We start from the raw sequence: 18,461 nt of genomic DNA on the forward strand, positions 1-18,461 counted from the left end.
GAGCAGGAGGAGCGGGGGAACCCGCCCCCCGAGTCCATCCTGCTGGTGCCCCCCGCCTGGCCCAAGCAGCTGGTGCCCGCCATCCCCATCTGCAGGTGAGTGGGCCGGTCCGCGGGCCGTCCAGGCCGGGGCCGGGCACGGGGTGCACGCCTCCCATCCCTGCCGCTTGACCCAGAGGATCCGGGTTGGAGGCCAGCCTGGGTGAGAAGTCCGTGAGCCTCTCCCGGCCGGGTGTGGCTGTGCACACCTGCCATCTGGGCTTTCGGACCAGAGAGGGCCTTGGGAAGGAAGGGCAGCGCCCACACCTCTCGAGTCTCCTCTCCGTTCTGATTGGTTGCTCTCTGGGTCCCCCAGTGAGAGACCACGGACACAGTGACTTTGGGGAGGGGGTCATGCTAACACATAGGCCACCAGGAAGCTGTGGGTGGCTCAGACACAGGGCGTGGGCAGCCTTGGGGTGTGCTCCTCCAAGGGACCGCATCTCCATACCCCACCCCTACTGCAGACAGCTGAGACCTTCACCTGGTGCTCGGCCATCTCAGCCAGGCCTCTGCTCACCGGAAGGCTTTGAGTCTTTTATATTTTTATTTTACTTTTTGTTGGTCGTGGGCCTTGAACTCAGGACCCGGGCACTGTCCCTGACCTTTTTCACTCAAGGCAAGCACTCTACCACTTGAGCCACAGCACCACTTCTGGTTTTCTGGTGGTTTACTGGAGATGAGAGTCTCACAAACATTCCTGCCTGGGCTGGCTTTGAACCGCAATCCTCAGATCTCAGCCTCTTGAGTGGCTGGGATGATAGGCAGAGCCACCGATGTCTGGCAAGGCTTTGATTCTGCTCAATGTGCTGTGATGTGCAGACAGGGTCGCTTGGCTTTATATTGCAAACTTTGAATTTAGCACAGTTTCCAACATGCACAAATGATAGAAGGAATAGAATCCCCCCCCCCCCCCACACACACGGCTCACTGGCCGCACGCAGCAGCTTAGGAGACTCCTGGGCTACCACTGAGGTGGAGATGGAGTCTGAGGGCGGCTTGGGAGGCAGTGGCAGGCAGGTGGGCTCGAGGTTTTCTCGCAGGCGAGGCTGTAGTTGGAAGCTGGGTCCTGGCACTGATGGGGTGGGGAGGGGCTCCCCACCTCTGCCTCTTCCCCTGCATCAGGATAGGAGGGGGCGGAAGTGGCCCCTTCCTACCTGCTCCATCGAGTCTTTGCAAGTGCTTAACCAAGTCTTCACAAGTGCTTAACCAAATCTTCCTAAGTGCTTAACTACATCTGGCTGAAAAACCACTACAAGAAAGATCTGCATGTGGTACACACATGTGCATAGGATACATACTGCATTACAGGAAATAGAGCACTTTCATTTTCCTTGTGCGTGCGCAGGCTAGTCCTGGGCTTGAACTCGGGGCCTCACGCTCTTGCCTAGCCTTTTACTGCATCAGCTCCACTTCCCTCCTTTTCCTGGCAGTTAATTGGAGACCAGAGGGTCATGCACTCTCCTGCTGGCCTCTGAGTGCATCCTCAGATCTCCCCAGTAGCTAGGATTACAGGAGTGAGCACCGGTGCCCAGAGCAGGTTTTCTTGAGAGGGAGGTAGGAGGTATAGCTTGTCACCATTTCCCGAGTATCCACGGCGGCTAGAAACACGCTAGAGCTGGCCTGGAGTGGCGTTAGCTTCCCATGTCCCGTCTTTGTCAGGATGGAAGAGATCACGCGAGTGGGGGCTGGGAAGGTTGCTCAGCGGTAGAGCGCTTGCCTAGCATGCGTGAGGCCCAGGTTCGATTCCACAGCACCACATACACAGAAACCAAAAAGGTTTTGGAATAACAGTGTAGGTGAAACATAAGTAAAAACATTATGGTTTAAAGAATTACATTGTGGATCCAAAATTAAACCAAATACGATTGAAAAAAAAGACGCTCAGGTGTCTGCCCAGCAACCCAGCATTCGGTCCTCCATCACCAGCCATGATATGCAGAAAAGGGGCCATTTACGTTTGGTGTAGTGGAGGGGTGGTTGTGCACCCTCCACTGACCTCCCGTCTCCCTCCAGCATCCCGGTGACGGCCTCCCTCCCGCCGCTGGAGTGGCCGCTGTCCAGCCAGGCGGGCTCCTACGAGCTGCGGATCGAGGTGCAGCCCAAGCCCCACCACCGCGCCCACTACGAGACTGAGGGCAGCCGAGGTGCCGTGAAGGCTCCCACCGGGGGCCACCCCGTGGTTCAGGTATGGACTGGGCCGCCGGGGCCCGTGCCCAGGCCCACCCCACGCTTCAGGGCTGCACGCGGGGCCTTCTTCCCTTGGTGCCGGGCGTTCGCCGCGGGGCTTTCACAGCTGGGACGCAGGGAGTTTGCTCTTGGTGTTCTTAGAGGGTTGGTGGGCCCGTGCACGTGTGAGAGAGCGTCGCCCGCCGTCCTGCTGTTTTATCCACTTGCTCTCCGCTCCTCCATATTTAAATACGCGACGCTATATGGAGCATGGCCTTGGCACTCAGTTTCAGCTGCAGGCTCAGGAGTGTTTCTTTCTGTTTTCTACTCCTAATCAATGTCCTTTTTATGTCTATGGATTTCTATCTAACTTGAAAAATTTCCCCCCAAATAAGCAGATGAAAACCTCTAAATAATTACAGTAGAAACATGGATTGTCAGCCATGAGTGGTGGCTCACAACTGTCATCCTAGCTACTCAGGAGGCTGAGATCTGAGGATCTCGGTTCAAAGCCAGCCAGGCAAGACAGTCCCTGAGATTCTTATCTCCCATGAACCACCAGAAAACTGGAAGTGGCACTGTGGCTCAGGTGGTAGAGCGCTAGCCTTGAGCTGAAGAGCTGAGGGACAGCACCCAGGCCCAAAGTTCAAGACCCATGACCAACATACACACACGCACAAATTGATTGTCGGGTACGATTAACGGGGTGCCTCCCCTGTTACCCAGAATGTTCGGCAGGGCAGATTTAAATGAATGTCACTATTTGTTTGCCCTGAAGTGGATTTGCTCCATGATAGGGGCTTGGTGCTCAGCTCACAGTGTTCATGACACCCCCAGATTCACTCCTTCACTGGAACCTGAATGATGTATGTGCAGCCCATGCCCCTCCGCTGAGGTTCAGCCGCCGGGGCTGTAGGACTGCGCCCCGTGCCCCGCGTCCCTCAGCCCTGGTGGCCCCTGCACCCCAGGAGCCATGGCTAGGGCAGGACTTTGCTGGCACCCGTTTGCGCGGATGGGGATGCGCGGGGCCTCAGGGGGCGGGGAGGGATGAAGTGGGGGGCTGGAGGAGGCCTGCGGGGCCTCAGGGGTGGGGAGGGATGAAGTAGGGGGGCTGGAGGAGGCCTGCAGGGCCTCGGGGGTGGGAAGGGATGAAGTGGGGGGCCTGGGGGCGGCTGGGGGTGGAAGGCTCGCTCGTGGCTAGAGTGGAGATCTTCACCGAGACTCCACCTTGTGTGAGGCCCACGGCCAAAGCCGGCACGCAGTGGCCCTTCCGAGCGTCTAGGGGGGCCAGACCATGCTGCATCCGGGGATAGGAAAACTCAACCCCGTGGAGGGGGGACCCATAAAGGGTCCTAGTGAAGAGAGAGGGCGTGGCCCAGACACCCTGGGGACTGGGGCCGGGGCTGGGCTGTGTCTGGCTGCGTCTAGGGCTGTGTCTGGGGCTGTGTCTGGGGCTGTGTCTGTCTGTGTCTGTCTGTGTCTAGGGCTGTGTCTGTCTGTGTCTGGGGCTGTGTCTGGCTGTGTCTGGGGCTGTGTCTGTCTGCGTCTAGGGCTGTGTCTAGGGCTGTGTCTATGGCGGTGTCTATGGCGGTGTCTGGGGCTGTTTCTCCTCCTGTCCAGGTGTCACTCAGTGTGGCAGGGTCAGCCTGTAGTCCCAGCATGGCGGGAGGAGGCCGAGTCCCAGGCCCGGGTTCGTATGAGAACCCCGTCTCCAAACACCCGAGCCAAGGAGAGAGATGAGCAGCAGGGGCCGCTCCCGTCGCATGTTGGCCGTGTGCCGGAAGCTTCCAGAATGTGGGAGAGCCGGCGTTCCTACAGCTGGTGGGTCAGAGGGCCTCAGCGGGCCCCCGTCTGTGACGGGGGCCATGGTGGGCATCACTGGGTCCCTTCCGGGGTGACCTGCTTGCCCCTTGACCTCTGCATTCTTCGGGGTCATCCTGATGACAGCAAGGGGCGGGGCTGGTGAAGGCCACGTGCTGGGCCAGGTCCCCGGTCCTGGGAGGCCCAGAGAAGTTAGGTGACTGTGTGAGGTCACACAGTCGAGCCCGGGGGTCCAGCTTGTGTTTACTGCCTCCCAGACCTGTTTCCAAGAGGCTCTGGGGTCGCCCCCCCTTCTTTTGTGGCTGTTGCTAGAACTCAGAGCCGCACGCTCGCTGGGCTTGCGCACGCTCGCCCGGCTTGCTCACAGCTGGTGCTCAACCCCATCAGCCATGCCTCCAGGCCACCTTTGTGCTGGCTCACTGGAGATACAGTGTCTTGGGGATTTTTTTTCCTGCCGGGGCTGGCTCCCCATGGCCGTCCTCCAGGATTCAGCCTCCTCCATAGCTAGGATTACAGGTGTGCGTCAGTAGCGTCAGCTAGAGTATGCTAAGAAGCTGAGCTGCTTGATTCCGTCCAGGGATGACCTTGGGAGTGTGCTGCGATGGCAGGATTCAGGTCTCATGGCTGCTTCCTGAGGCAGCCATGTGTATGGCTCTCAGGCAGTTTGTGTGGGTGTTGGGCTCTTCCAAGCCCCTGCCCTAGACACCCCAAGGCCCTGGGGGCCCCAAGTGTTCACGATCTTGTCCAGAGATAGAGATGGGCTGGGCAGAACACACTCTCCTGTGGTTTTCAGATAGCATCCAGCTCTGCATTCTGCTGTGTGGTTAAAACACAAAACAGAACACGCAGCAGGAGGGGCGCAGGAGGGGCGGAGGTGACCACGGGTGGCAGAGGGCTATGTGGGTGACAGGGAGCTGTTCTGAGGAGAACTTCCCAAAGGGGTGCGAGTTGGGGAGAGTTCTGAGTGCCCGTATCTTGGGGCAGAGGCCCTGGGGCCGGAGCTTGCTTGAAGGTGGGCCTGGCCTCAGAACAAAGGCCGCGGCAGCAGCGCAGAGTTCAGTGCTGACAGCCAGTGTGGTTTTTAGGTTTCCCAGGGGGTTTGCCATGACCTAAGACCGGGAAACCGAGCTGGAGCCATGGGCCAGGCCAGTGTCCCTCCCTCCACCGCTGACAGGAGGGGGGAGGGGGAGGGGAAGAAGAGGAGGGGGAGGGGCCTCCTGTCGGCTGCACAGAGGAGGTCAGCAGGCAGTGGCCCCCCGAGTTGTGTAAAAGAGTGGGAACACCCCCCAAACATCTGCGGTAGGAACACAGTTCCTCAGCCTTTGCCCCAGCTGTCCACCTGCTCCTTAGCCCCCCTGCCAAGCCCTCCCTCCCCCTCCCCCCACTCTGGGGCAGATAGAGGACAACAGGGAGGGAGAGGGGGAAGAAGCTGCCCGCCTTCCCACCTCCCTCTCCCCGCCCCTCTCCCCGCCCCGTGCCCTTTGACCTCACCCCCTTTCCTCCTGGGGTCCAGGCAGCTGGGGGGGCCGGGCAGCTGGGGGGGGCGGGCAGCTTGGGGGGGGCCGGGCAGCTCGGGGGGCCAGGGGAGCTGCATGTGTTTGGGGCTCAGTGTGCAGTGCTTTCCCAGGGAGGGGAGGAGCGTTCCCGGGGCTCAAACCCAGGGCCCGGGCACCATCTAGGAGCTGTGTGGTGCTCTACCCCTTGAGCCACAGCTGGGCTGGAGCAGGCCGGATGGGGCTGGTCGTGCTGTGCACAGCCCGTGGCAGCCGGCCTCCAGTCTCACACCATCCCCTGGCCGACACCCTGGCGTGTGTGGGGCTCCCAGCGTGGGCTGCCCCTGCCTGGGGTCCCAGGTCTGCCTGGGCCTCCCTGGCAGGAAGTCGGGACGACCCCTGCATCGGGCGGCCTGGCTGGCTTTCCCGTTGTGCTGGGCACCCCAGGCAGCCTCCTTGACCTCTCTGGTCCGGTGTATGCAAAGGCCAGGGCCGGGCTCTGTCGCCAGCACCTGGGGCCGAGCTGCCCAGGTGCCCGGATGCGGCCCAGCCTGAGCAGGCTTCGGCCTGGGGGGGGGTTCACGTGGGTCCCCGGCCCCCGAGGGGCCTCACCACCAGCTCCCCTCCCCCCACGCCGGCCGCACAGACGCTGCCCGCTCCACCAGCCGCCGCCGCCGCGGCGGCCTCTCCACGGCTGCCAGGCCTGGCGCCTTGGCACCAGGAAAAAGCCATTCGGAAGCCAGACAGACGGTGAGCGGAGATTTTATTTCTAGCAAGTTCCATCGTCACCCCCTGGGGAGAGTCAGACTGCGGCAGCTTCTCCCCGCTTCCCCGCCCCTCGGGCACGGTCCTTCAGCACCCACAGAAGCCTGTGTGCAGCCGGGAGCCAGCCCGCGTCTCTGAGCCGCTCCACCCTCGCCTCTGCCTGATGCCCTCCCCAGGGGCCTCGGTAGCACCGACGCGACGCCGAGGCTCTGGGGACCTCAGGGCACGAGCCGTTGCTGGAGCTCCAGCCAGCACACCTGCATCTCAGGCAGTGGGATTTGAGCAAGGGAGACGGAGGGGGGGGCCTCTGCCCCGCTGGGCGAGCGTCTCACCCCCCCCCCCAACTCCCTGCAGCTCTGCCACGGCTCCTTGGCGGAATGCAGGGCAAGGGGGTCCAGATGCCGCCGGTGTCAGGGTGCTGCTCGGAAGGGGAAAGGCCGGTGGGGAGTGGGGGGGGGGCTTCTGTGGCCCACACCCATCCCAGGGAGCCGGGGAGGGGGAGTGGCAGGTCGCTTGTGACTCCCGTTCCACAGACCTCCAGGTCCTCCTCAGGCTGCTCACACGCAGAGCGGCCACAGCCCGAGCCACATCGTGTGGCCTGGGGCTGGTGCACCGGTCTTCATGGGCGAGGGGAGTCTGTGCCCTGTGCCTCTGCTGAGGGCTACGCTTGGGGGGGGACAGAGGCCTGGTGGGGGAGAGGAGGCCCAGAGGCCCAGACCAGCACTGCAGGCATCTGGAGCAATGAGGTTTTCAGGAAGGAGCCTAGTGGGTCGGCAGCCATGCACGCGCAAAGGTCCTGAGGCAGAGGGAGCTGACTGGGTATAGACAAGGAAAGTAGCAGACAGAAGACAGCCACCGAGAGAGGGGATGGAGTCCTGCGAGGCAGGGCTGGGCCGGCTGCGGGTTTGAGCTAAGTTCTTCATGTATGTGGAGGCCATGGTGGGGTGTTAAGTTAGGGCCCAAACCCGAGAAGTTGGATCTTAGGATCCCAGAGGGGGCTGGGAAGGGGTTCATGGGGCCGCCATGGCCGAGCTCTCGGGCGGCTCTGGGGGAGGGGGCTCAGTCCTGCCCCCACCCCCCAGCCCCTTCCAGGTGTGGGTGGCCTGAAAGGCCAGAGGCCGGAGCCTGGGCCTTGTCCAGATGTGTCCAGATGTGCCGGCCTCCGGAGGGGCGCGGCCTGAGCAGCTGCCGTTTCCCGGCTGGCTGGGTCAGCCCGTGTGCCAAGCCCCTGGGGACCGTCCCACGCCCCCCCCCGTACCCCCCATGTCTCCCCATCCCGGCCAGTATCCAGAGGCCAGTGGCGCTTCGTCTGTGTCTCACTTTTCCTCATGGTCCCCAAGAGGCTGCCAAGTCACTGTCCTTTTGACTCAGACTCAGGGCTGTAAAATTCATTTGTCCAGGCCCCGGCATGTCCCCTGCCCGGGCATGCGCATTCCTGCCGCCACCTCACATCGCAGGGAATGCCGCCGACTGCACACTGCCGCCGCTTCCTCCTCTCTGTCCTCTCTGTCTGTCTGTCTCTCTCTTTCTGGCGTGGGGAATGAGTCAGCCTCCAAACGCAAGGCCGAGGAGAACCTGCCCTCCGTCTACCCATTTATTTAGCCAGCAAATATTTACCGAGCCCCTACTGCCTGCCAGGAACCATTCATGGTGCCGGCCTCGGTGAGGAAGAGGCCGCCTGCCTTGGAGAGGGAAACAGACCGCAAGCAAATAATGCGGCGCTTACACTCAGCCTTGTCAGGAAGGAAGCAAACAGGAAGCCACTGGGGAGCCGCGACTCAGAGAAGGCCCCGCACTTAGGCCGAGACCTGAGGGATCGGGAGGAAGTGGTCAGGGAAGGACCTAGTGGAAGAATGCTTGTAGGCTGTGGGAGGAGCACATGCAAAGGGCCTGGGGTAGGAAGCACCCCTGGCCTGTTTCTAAGGCACAGAAGCCAGGTGGCTGGACCCAGTGGAGTTGGTAAGGTAGACACAGGTCAGATGGTGCTGGATCCTGTCACCTGCAGGGAGGGGTTGGAGCTGGGTGAGAAGGTCTCTGTGTAGAGCTAACGGATCCTCTGTAGCATTATCTCTGCCACAGGCCAATGGCGGGCAAGAGGGAATTTGCTGCCCCGAGTCCCCCAGCCCCAGGGGGCCACAGAGCTGCCACCACTGCCCACGTGAGGAGGAGCCCAGGAAGCTTGGGGGAGGGGGATGGGCGATCGTGTGTGTGTGTGTGTGTGTGTGTGTGTTCATGTGTTCACAGACCCCGGGCTGGGCACAGGGATCCGGCCCCTCCGTCCGCAGGCCCAGCGCTGGCCCTGCTGGCTTCCTCGGTCTCCTGTGGTGGCTATGGCCATTGGAACCAAATCTGGCGTGCTTTGGACTCTGGGGTGGGCGTGCATGCGTGTGTGTGTGTGTGTGTGTGTGCGCGCGTGTGCGTGTACGTGTGCATGCCAGCGGGCCGCCTGGTTTTCATCACCACCGACTCGAGAGGTGGAGGATGGCGAGGCTCCTCATTGCGAACACGGAGGGAGGCCCAGGCAACAGGATCTGGGCCACCCGGGGTGGCGAGATGGGATCGAAGGTGGAGACAGGAAGCCGTTGGTGCGGCACACACGCTCCCCGGCTCCCCGGCGCCCGGCACGCACCCTGGCGCCCGGCATGCACCCCGGCGCCCGGCACGCTCCCGGGCGCCTGGCTCCTTCCGTGCTGCTGTTCTGTGTCCTCTGTGAGCTGACCGCTGGCCGGCTCAAGGCTGCCCTCCCTTTTTTCAGACCTTTTATTTTAATTATTAATTTATTTAGTCGGTCGTGGGGCCTGAACTCTGGGCCTGGGCGCTGTCCCTCAGCTCTTCAGCTCAAGGCAAGTGCTCTACCACTTGAGCCACAGCGCCACTTCCAGTTTTCTGGTGGTTCATTGGAGATAAGAATCTCATGGACTTTCTTGCCTGGGCTGGCTTTGAACCTCGATCCTCAGATCTCAGCCTCCTGAGTAGCTAGGATGACAGGCGTGAGCCACCGGTGCCCGGCCGTAGATGATTGAGCTGTGGCCTAGCTCTTTTTCCTGGTTAATTGCTGTATTGTCATGTCGACTCTTGCGTATTTAGCCTCTCGTTTGCAGATGCGTCGTTTTATTTGACCGGAGGTGCGTGCATGGGCATTGTGCCCTGTGTTTCTCCCCCAAGTGTCCTCTTCGGGCGTCGCTGTGTGTGACTCTCCCTGACGCTCCCCGGGCTCCCACCTGCTTCCAGATCCTTTTTCAGTTGTCGGGACTGTGCGGCTCCACGCCCTGACCCTCAGTTGCCAGCAACATGCCACTTCCGGCTATTTCTCCCTCTGTACAATTCAAATCTGTCTTTTTTTTTCCTGGCTACCTAATATTCCACATTGGGGAGGATCCCCGCGGGTTACCCACAGTCCCTGGTGCCGGTGAGCCACCAAGCTGTTTGCAGTGGCTGTGTGTCCCAGCCACGCGGCCGGTTCTCTGCTCTGATCTCGGTGGTCAGAACACAGCCAGCGCACTGGCTACCCCAACGATTCCGTCCTGTCCCCTCCTCTCAGCTGCATGGCTACATGGACTCCAAGCCTCTGGGGCTGCAGATCTTCATCGGGACGGCAGACGAACGCATCCTGAAGCCGCACGCCTTCTACCAGGTGCACCGGATAACGGGGAAGACCGTCACCACCACCAGCTACGAGAAGATCGTGGGCAACACCAAAGTCCTGGAGATCCCCTTGGAGCCCAAGAACAACATGAGGGCCACGTAAGTCCTGGGGGCGGGCCTGGGGTGGGGCCAGGGTCCTGAGGGCGGGGCCAGGGCCCTGGGGGTGGGGCCAGGGCTCTGGAGAGGGGCAGGTCTGGGGACTGGCCTTGCTCAGGTTAGGACTGCCCAGAGGGGAAGGACACAGCCAAGCTTGGGGTCCTAGGGTCTGAGCCTTGCGGACAGAGCTGTCGTGAGTCGGCTTCTGTGTGAGAATGTCTCCATGCATCTTAGCAAGGAGAGTACTTAGGAATCTTTGAAGCACGTCACTTGGCGTGAGGTCTTATTGGTAGGTGTGTGAATCATAGATTTGATACGGATGCGGAGCGTAGACCCTGTCCGGTGTGGCACTGGGAGGTGAAGCTTGCAGAGCTTGCTTTGTCTAGAAGCAGGGGAGCAATGCAGGCATGAGCTGGAGTTAAAAACAAACAAAAACAAACCAAAAACTCTTTCCTGAGAAAATGCAGGAAAGCGTCAGGAAAACAGAAGGGTGCGTGGAGGCCGGGCTGGCTCAGAGCCAGCAATCGCTTTGTGTGATTATGCCCGCCCCGCCCTTTCTCCACACGTCCCGGGGCTGCTTTGAGCGGAGTGCACACGTGCTGGGTCTCTTATCTTTGAACAACTGGGTGCGTCTCCTAACCCCAGGCTGCTCTTTTCCACCACAGTGGCACTGTGACAGCAGCTCTCGGTTTGGGGCACTTGTTTGTAGGTGTGTGTAGGTCTTGGGCCTTGAACTGGGCCTGAATGCTGTCCCAGAGCTTTCTTGTTCAAGGCTGGTGCTGTACCACTTGAACCACAGCTCCATTTCTTTTTGCTGGTTAATTGCAGATAAGAGTCTCACAGACTAAGATCCTCAGATCTCAGCCTCTAAGTGGCCAGGATTACAGGCGTGAGCAGCAGGCTCGTTTTGGGGGGAACTTGTGAGAATGGGACAATGTAGCACGGAAGATTTCCCTGGAGAACTGACTGGCGCTGGGGAGCTTCTCTGGGCGCTGCAGCGGTTTTAACGGGGCACTTGGTGTGCGCCTGGCACTGGGGCCTGCAGGGAGGGGTATGTGGCAGCCCCGGTGGCCTCCCTGGCTGGCCGGTCGCCCGTCCTTGTGGCAGGGACAGTTGTTTTTGGTGGGCGACGGTGGTGTGTGACCCCCGGCCCGCCCCCCGCCCACAGCATCGACTGTGCGGGCATCCTGAAGCTGCGGAATGCGGACATCGAGCTGCGGAAGGGGGAGACGGACATCGGCAGGAAGAACACGCGCGTGCGTCTGGTGTTCCGCGTGCACATCCCCGAGGCCAGCGGCCGCATCGTCTCGCTGCAGACCGCGTCCAACCCCATCGAGTGCTGTGAGTGGGTCCGGGGGCGGGGCCCGGGGCTGGCCACGGCCCAGGGGGCCGCGCGGGACGTCGCTCGGCTTCTGTTTACTGTGGGAATAATAAAAAAACAGCACGGGTGACTGGATAGCCCAGGGCTTGGTTTAGCAGAGTGGGAAGGCGTAAATATTCTGGTTCTAGAAAAGGTAGATGCGGGGGTGGGGGGTGAGTTGGGGGCACACGGTGTCTCCTTGCTTCATCACGGTGACCTTGGCATCCCGAGCTCCAGCACGCAGCCTGGGTAGGGCGCTGAGGCCCCCTCAGCTCCAGAAAGCTCTTCAGGGCTTTGTACCCACGAGGGGGTGGAGCCCCCAGGGCCCGCCCCAAAGACAGAGAGCTGGGATTTGAACCAGGGCCTCTGCTCCGCCCACTGCGGCCCGGTGGTGGTGGTGGGGTCTGCCCAGGGTCAGGTGCAGGCCAGGGGAGGGGCCGGGGGGGGGGTTGGTCCACAGGGACGCGAATGCTCACTCGCCCGCTGCTGAGGACCAGGCTAACCCGCAACATAGAAATGGTCACCAGTTGTTTCCATACCAGGGTTTGAATTCGGGGTCTCACACTTGCTTGTCTTACTTGCTAAAGGCTGGCGCTCTACCACCTGAGCCATGCCTCCAACCCACTTTTTTGCTGGTTCATTTGAAGATGACATTTTAGAACACTTTCATTCCTGGACTGGCTTTGAACCACAGTTCTTCAGATCTCAGCCTCTTGGGTAGCTAGGGTTGTAAGGTGGGAGCTGTCAGCACCCTGCAGACCCCGGCATGATTTACCACAAGCTGCTCCTCCACCCACCCCCACCCTCATCCCCCAGTTCAGCCAGGTTTCAGGAGACCTAGTCCGGCTTCCTCACGGACTCTTTTCAGGAGAATTTTGGCGTAGGTTCATTTCGTTTTGGTTTGGTTTTTTGAGCCATATTTTGCTGTGAGCTTCTGCCTGGCGTTGAGACATCACACCGCTTCCTCTCTGTTGGCTTTTTGCAGGTTTGGAAATTATTTGGGAAAACATAAAGACAAAAATAAACATCAGCTGAGCACTGGTGGCTCACGCCTGTCATCCTAGCTACTCAGGAGGCTGAGATCTGAGGATCGCGGTTCAAAGCCAGCCAGAGAGTCCATGAGACTCTTATCTCCTCTAAACTACTCAGAAAGGGCACTGTGGCTCAAATGGTAGAGCGCTAGCCTTGGGTACAAACAGGCTCAGAGACAGCGCCCAGGTTCTGAGTTCGAGGCCCCCAAACAAACAAACAAACATGGCTTCAGACATGAAATGTGCTTATGTAATGTCTTTAGTCTTCTAAGGATATTTTATGTTGTTACAGTCATGTTTCATGTTCAAGTATGCTTCCAGCCTTTCCTCTTTGCATTCGACATTTTCCATGCCCAGCTGACACAGGGATTCCCTGCAGAGGTGGGGCCAGGGTGGGAAGAAGAGCAGGTGATGGCGGCAGGGAGCAGTGGAGACGGGACTGGACAGGGCAGCGCCTGGCCCCCAGGGGCTGCGGCCTGCGGGCTCCCGTGGGAGTCTGGACGTGGGGTGGCCGGGTCTTCTGATCTGAAAAGCTGAGCCATGCTTTGTGTTGGTGGTATTGGGGTTTGAACTCCAGGCCTCTCTATCTCGGGCCCCGCCCCCCGCCCTGAGTGCCTTGTGCTCCCCAGGGAATCCATCATTTTTGCCTCCGCCAGACCAGATGGCAAGCTGCCTCCTGATTCACCGAGAAGACAGGTGACCGCCGTGACCAGGCTTATTGATTGAGATGGGGTCTCAATAACCTTTTGCCCAGGCTGGTCCTGAACTGTGATCCTCTCAACGTCTCTGAGGATTGATTATAGGCATTTAATTTTTTTTTAAATTAAAGATGGCAGTTGGTTGGAAGTGGTAGAATACATACTGAGCCTGGGTTCCATTGTCAGCATACACACACACACACATGCGTTGGGAGTGATCAGAGGTGATCTCCAGCAGAGGTGAAGCGGGAGGAGCGCAGCATGGTGGTCTGCCGCAGGAAGGGCAGAGGAACCCCGGCCTTGGGTTGAACGCCAGCGAGGAGAGAGGGCGGGAGCCTGGCTGTGGGCAGCCGCTGCCGCTGGGCTCTGGGTGGCCTTTGGAAGTGAACCCAGGCCTCTGTCTAGGCCAGGTGGGGGCTGGGCTGCGGCAGTGATGAGTTTGTGCTGAGCTGGGAGAGAGAAACCTAGGATGGCCAGGGAAGGCAGGTGTTACCCACATCCTTCTAGAAACCTCTACCCCCTCTCCTCCATAGACCCCCTCCCCGGCCCTCACCCCTGCCCCCTTGGCGTTCCCCTCCCACCCCACTTTGAGGTTTTGACTGCCTCGGGCTGGTGCGCAGGCCTGGGTGGAGGAGGATGGGGAGCAGAGAAGGCCTCTCCTTCTGGAAGCCGACTCTGTGGCGGGGGGGGGGGGGGTGAGGCCACAGCAGTCCCCCCCCCCCATCAAGTCCTCTGTTGTCACTCAGAGGCTCTGCAGCTCACCGATGGCCACCAGGCCACTCTCCAGAGAGTCACCTAACCTTGCTCTGGCAGAGGAGGAAACCAAGCGTTTCTTGGTAAAGGGCTCTGTTTCCCTCTGTAGGTAGCAGTCTCCAGCTTTCAAGTTTCTTCTGGTTCTATGAAACTTCGTGGTCTCCATAGCAACCCCATCTTTGCGGTCCCCCCCCAATTGTCTGTTACTTTTTATTTCCTCGTTTGCTCCATTTCCCTAGACCAGGGCCTGGCAGTCCCATAAATATTTATTGGCTGATCGCCTTACTATATAATCTGTAGGGAGCTAGGCAGTAAATATTTATTGACAGCGGGAGAGTAACACGTCCTGACCCAGTTTGTGTGGAATAAGTATCTGCTGATGACGGCGTGGGCCCGCGGGGGAGGAGGTGTTTACTATGAGAACGTGGAGTTGCATCCTTACTCGGGAACTGAGTTACGTTTTGGGGCACAGAACGAGTTCTCAGGTTCTATTAGACAAGACACGGCCCAGCCACAGCGGCCACGGGTGCTCTGTGTCCCTGGTGTGTTTCCTAGGCCATTCCTAGGTGTGGACGGGAGCCGGAGCCCGGCAGGCAGGGTACTCCCTAGTGCAGTATTACCAGCTGGGACCGCACCCCCGAATCACCTGTGAACACGCCCCCCCAGACATGTGCACACACACGTGTGTGTGGGGGTGTGTACTGATGCCTGGAGACTCTGGTTCCGCTGGTCTGGGCGGCAGCCCGGGTGTGGAGCTAGTGAGTTTGGGAAGTGCTGGCTTCGAGCCTCCCCTCCCATCCCTCAGTCCTGGGGCTTGAACTCAGGACCTGGGTGCTGTGCCCGAGCCCTTCCCCCTCCCGGCTGCCACTCTGTCCCTCCAGCCACAGAGTCCCAGGGACTTTCCTGCTGGGGCTGGCTTTGAACTGCCATCCTCCATTTTCAGCCTCCTGAGTAGCTGGGATGACAGCTACCCAGCCATCCTTCCTTCCCGAGAGCCCACTTAGGGGGGCGGCGCTGGCTCTCCTGGGGTGATGGCGGCCACGGCTCCTGCCCACACCCCTCCCGTGATCCGTGTCTGCAGGGCCCAGAGCTCAGGGCAGGAAGAAGATTCTCTTACTTCCTAGAGATTCTCTTACTTACTCTCCTAGAGAAAGGAGAGGTCCTGGGGGGGGGTACCCTGTCCGGAGAACCTTCTAGAAGCTTTCTACCCATGACTTACTCCAGCTAAACCCTGTAGACTCCCTCCTCCCCACCTCCCCCAGCTTCTCAGCGCCTTGTGCTTCAAGCAAATCTTACAGCAGTTTCACAGCGGGTCTTCTCAGAGCTCAGGGTGTTCCTTGCGGTGCGGGATGCATTTCCTCCCCTCTTCTCAGTCACCACCTCCCGCCTCCCCTCCCTCCCTCTGCCACACACCTTTTCACTGGGGTGTAATTAAGGCTGTAGATCTGGTGGGTGTGGCGGGAGCCCCAGCCATCTGCAGCCGCCATTCAGAGCCATGCGGAGGAAGTCTGTCCTTCCTGCTGGTCCCCTGGGGTCTGCCCCGCGGCCGCTGCCCCTGTGGTTCTCGGGGTTTGGAGCTCTGGACCTTCCCAGCCGGGGACTGCACACGGCACATGCTGCCAGTGCAGGCTGTGACTCAGTGGTTCCTTCCCACACGTGGCTGAGCTGTGGAAGGTGACCGCTGTCTGCCCAGGGAGCCTGTGGAGAGGCAGATGACGGGGAATGTGGGGCGAGGGGGGGCCCTCTCCTGTCCTCTACACACTGCTCAAGAAAGCAGGGTCCTGGCCTCTTGAGCTGTCTGTCTGTCCTTCCAAGCCCGACCACCCTAGGGAGGGAAAGGAGTCTCCTTGTGGAGCTCCTGTGCGTGGCTCTGGTGGCTCAGCATCCAGGCTTGTGGCTGTTTTTCTTCTTTGGTGAGGGGTCTGCTCAAGTAATTTGCCCATTCTTTTTATTTGGGTTACTGGTATTTTTTGTTGTTGTTAACGCATAGGTGTGTGTGTGTGTGTGTGTATTGGGGCTTGAACTTTGCTTAGTTGCTTTTGTTTTCTTTTCTTTTCTTTTTTTTTTTTGGGTCCGGTCGTGGGCCCTGAACTCTGGACCTGGGCGCTGTCCCTCAGCTCTTCAGCTCAAGGCTAGCACTCTACCACTTGAGCCACAGCGCCACTTCCGGCTTTTGTTTTCTTAAGGCTGGTGCTTTACCACTTGAGCCACAGTCCCACTGCCTGCTCTTTTGTTGGTTACTTGGAGATGAGAGTCTCTTGGATTTCTCTGTTGGCTTTGAATTCTAGATCCTTAGATCTCAGCCTCCTGAGTAACTAGGATTATAGGTGTGAGCTCCTTTTCCTTTTTCTTCCTTCTTCCTCCTCTTCTTCCTCTTCCTCCTCCTCCTCCTCCTCTTCTTCTTTCTTCTTCCTTTTTGGTTGATCATGGGTCTTGAACATGTATGAAGCAGTATTATCAGGGTTGTAAACTTAAAAGGAAGCAGGTTGTGTGAGGCCCTTTCTCCCTCTCCTCTCAGCCCCACCGAGGTGTGGCTCTGCTGCCTCAGTATCCCAGGTACTGGGATTACAGGTGCGCACTGCACAGACAGCCCACTTTTGTTGGTTTTTGTTCTTGTTGGTCATGGGGCTTGAACTCACAGCCTGGGCGCTGTCCCTCAGCTCTTCAGCTCGAGGCGAGCGCCTCTACCACTTGAGCCACAGCGCCACTTTGGGTTTTCTGGTGATTCATTGGAGATAAAAGTCTCACGGACTTTCCTGCCCAGGCTGGCTTTGAACCGTGACCCTCAGATCTCAGCTTCCTGAGCATCTAGGATGACAGGCGTGAGCTGACGGTGCCCGGCATCCTTATTCTTTTCCTGTCTGAAGGCAGCAGGGAGATTGTGACAGGTTTTCTTCTGGGGGTGGGGGTTGGGGGGGAGTAGGGGCGGGGCTCCTGGCGTTGGCTTGTGGAGTGAGTGTCCCCGAGCTGGGGCGTCTCGCTGGAGCGTGTGTGCTGCACGCACCGTGCCAAGTCAGGCGGGGTAGCCAAGAACGCCTGCACTTTCAAAGCGGAGAAAATATGAGAAGCCCTCCTCCTGCCCCTGAGCCACGTTCTGATGCGCCAGGAGGGGGGGGGGGGAGCACGCTGCCAGGCCACCGCAGAGCTTAGGCAGGAGCTGGGCTGCAGACATCCGCACACGTCCCAGCCAGACTGCCAAGCCCAGGGCTGAGCGAGGAAACTTCCGGAATCCCCACACTCTTGCAGAGCTGGGCAGGACTGAGGGGGAGGGGTGGGAGTAGGCCTGGCCCTCCCCCAGGCCCTGGCCTGTCTCCCGAATCAGCAGCCATAGGTGGTAGAAGTTGCTTCAGACAGACCCTGGGGCTGCCCTGCCTCCTTCCTCTTCCAGGGGCTTCGTGGACCCGCTGGCTTTGCCTCCAGGCTGAGGAATGGGGGACCTGCCCAGGGCCATGTCCGGGGACAGGAACCCTGGATAGCTCGGGATCCCTGAGAAGCACAGCGAGCAGGGGCCAAGGGCGTGGGATCTAAGAAGGAAGCCAGCTTCCAGAGGGGCGGCCGGGCCCAGGCACCGCCAGCGGGGTATCACCATGTCAGAATGCACACAACACAACTGACCATTTGATCCACCTGAATGTGTGGAATTCAGCGGCACCAAGTACCATCACTAATTCTAGAACATTTTCATCACCATAAACAGAAACCCACTTATCCCTCCGTGGGTGTTTGGGTTGACGTTAGATCTGATCACAGCCGCATTTTGACCTGTGACCATCCAGGACTGTGTGGAGCAGACTCTGGTACAATTGCAGTTTTAACAGAGGAGACATATGACTCTGAGAGGTGAAGCGACTTTTCCAGGGTCACACAGCAAGCTCTGGAAACCATGGCCTTTTGGTACCACCCTTCAGTCATGGAGCCAGACTCCAGGCTGCCCGTGGCCCCCACGAACCATCCAAACTGCTTTTCCTTAAAAAAAAAAAAAAAAAGCCCGCCCCTCGGACCCTTTTGGAATCACTTGACTTTGGCTGCCAGCTAGGGTGACTGGGTGTGTACCCTCCTCCTCGGGGACATCCGGGCATGTTTGGTGGTCACAGCTGGGGGCCGTGGGGGGTGTGTGAGGGGGCCGTGCTATTGAACCTGGAGGGTAGAGACCAGGCACGCAGCACTATGGTCCCACCCCAAAGTGAAGAACCGGGCCCCCAGGCCCTGTGGAGGGCCGGGGCTGCGTGTGTGTGTGTTGAGTGTGGAGTGGTCAGGGCTTTGCAGCTCCCCCTCTTGTTCTGCGGGGCAGAGGGCAGGGGGCAGAGGGCAGAGGGCGGGGGGCAGAGGGGGCGCAGGCGCGCCTGGCTGCCCGCAGGTCTGCAGGTGCCGGGGGTGCGGGAATGGGGCCGAGGCTCGGCCTGTCTCCCAGGGCCCCACATGGCTGCCTCTGCCCACACTCGCGTGCAAACGTGGATGAGGCGTAGGGGAAGCGGGCCGGGGCTTTGCGGCTTTTCCCCTTTAAGTCTGCATGACCCCGCTTCCCGCAGCTCCGTTTCCGGTCAGGTAGCAGGTGCAGCGTGCTGGGCGGGGGGTGGGGGTGGGGAGGCGGG

General features: G+C 59.8%; 1 protein-coding gene across 2 annotated transcripts in view; it reads left to right on the forward strand.

The window, feature by feature from the left end:
* Positions 1 to 6: 6 nt before the first annotated feature.
* Nfatc2 (nuclear factor of activated T-cells, cytoplasmic, calcineurin-dependent 2) overlaps positions 7 to 18,461 on the forward strand; it is a 56,844-nt gene continuing 38,389 nt past the window's right edge. The window contains exons 1-4 of one of the 2 annotated variants that reach the window (XM_013024365.1): positions 7 to 95; positions 2,055 to 2,226; positions 9,828 to 10,030; positions 11,196 to 11,368. In XM_013024365.1, coding sequence (XP_012879819.1) covers positions 9,840 to 10,030; positions 11,196 to 11,368 — 364 coding nt within the window. In that variant the 5' untranslated portion in view covers positions 7 to 95; positions 2,055 to 2,226; positions 9,828 to 9,839. Of the gene's footprint in view, positions 96 to 2,054; positions 2,227 to 9,827; positions 10,031 to 11,195; positions 11,369 to 18,461 lie in introns of those variants that run through there. The other variant, XM_013024366.1, reaches the window with a different exon arrangement.

This window comes from Dipodomys ordii, unplaced genomic scaffold (assembly GCF_000151885.1).
Source record: "Dipodomys ordii isolate 6190 unplaced genomic scaffold, Dord_2.0 Scaffold75, whole genome shotgun sequence".
Lineage (NCBI taxonomy): Eukaryota > Metazoa > Chordata > Mammalia > Rodentia > Heteromyidae > Dipodomys > Dipodomys ordii.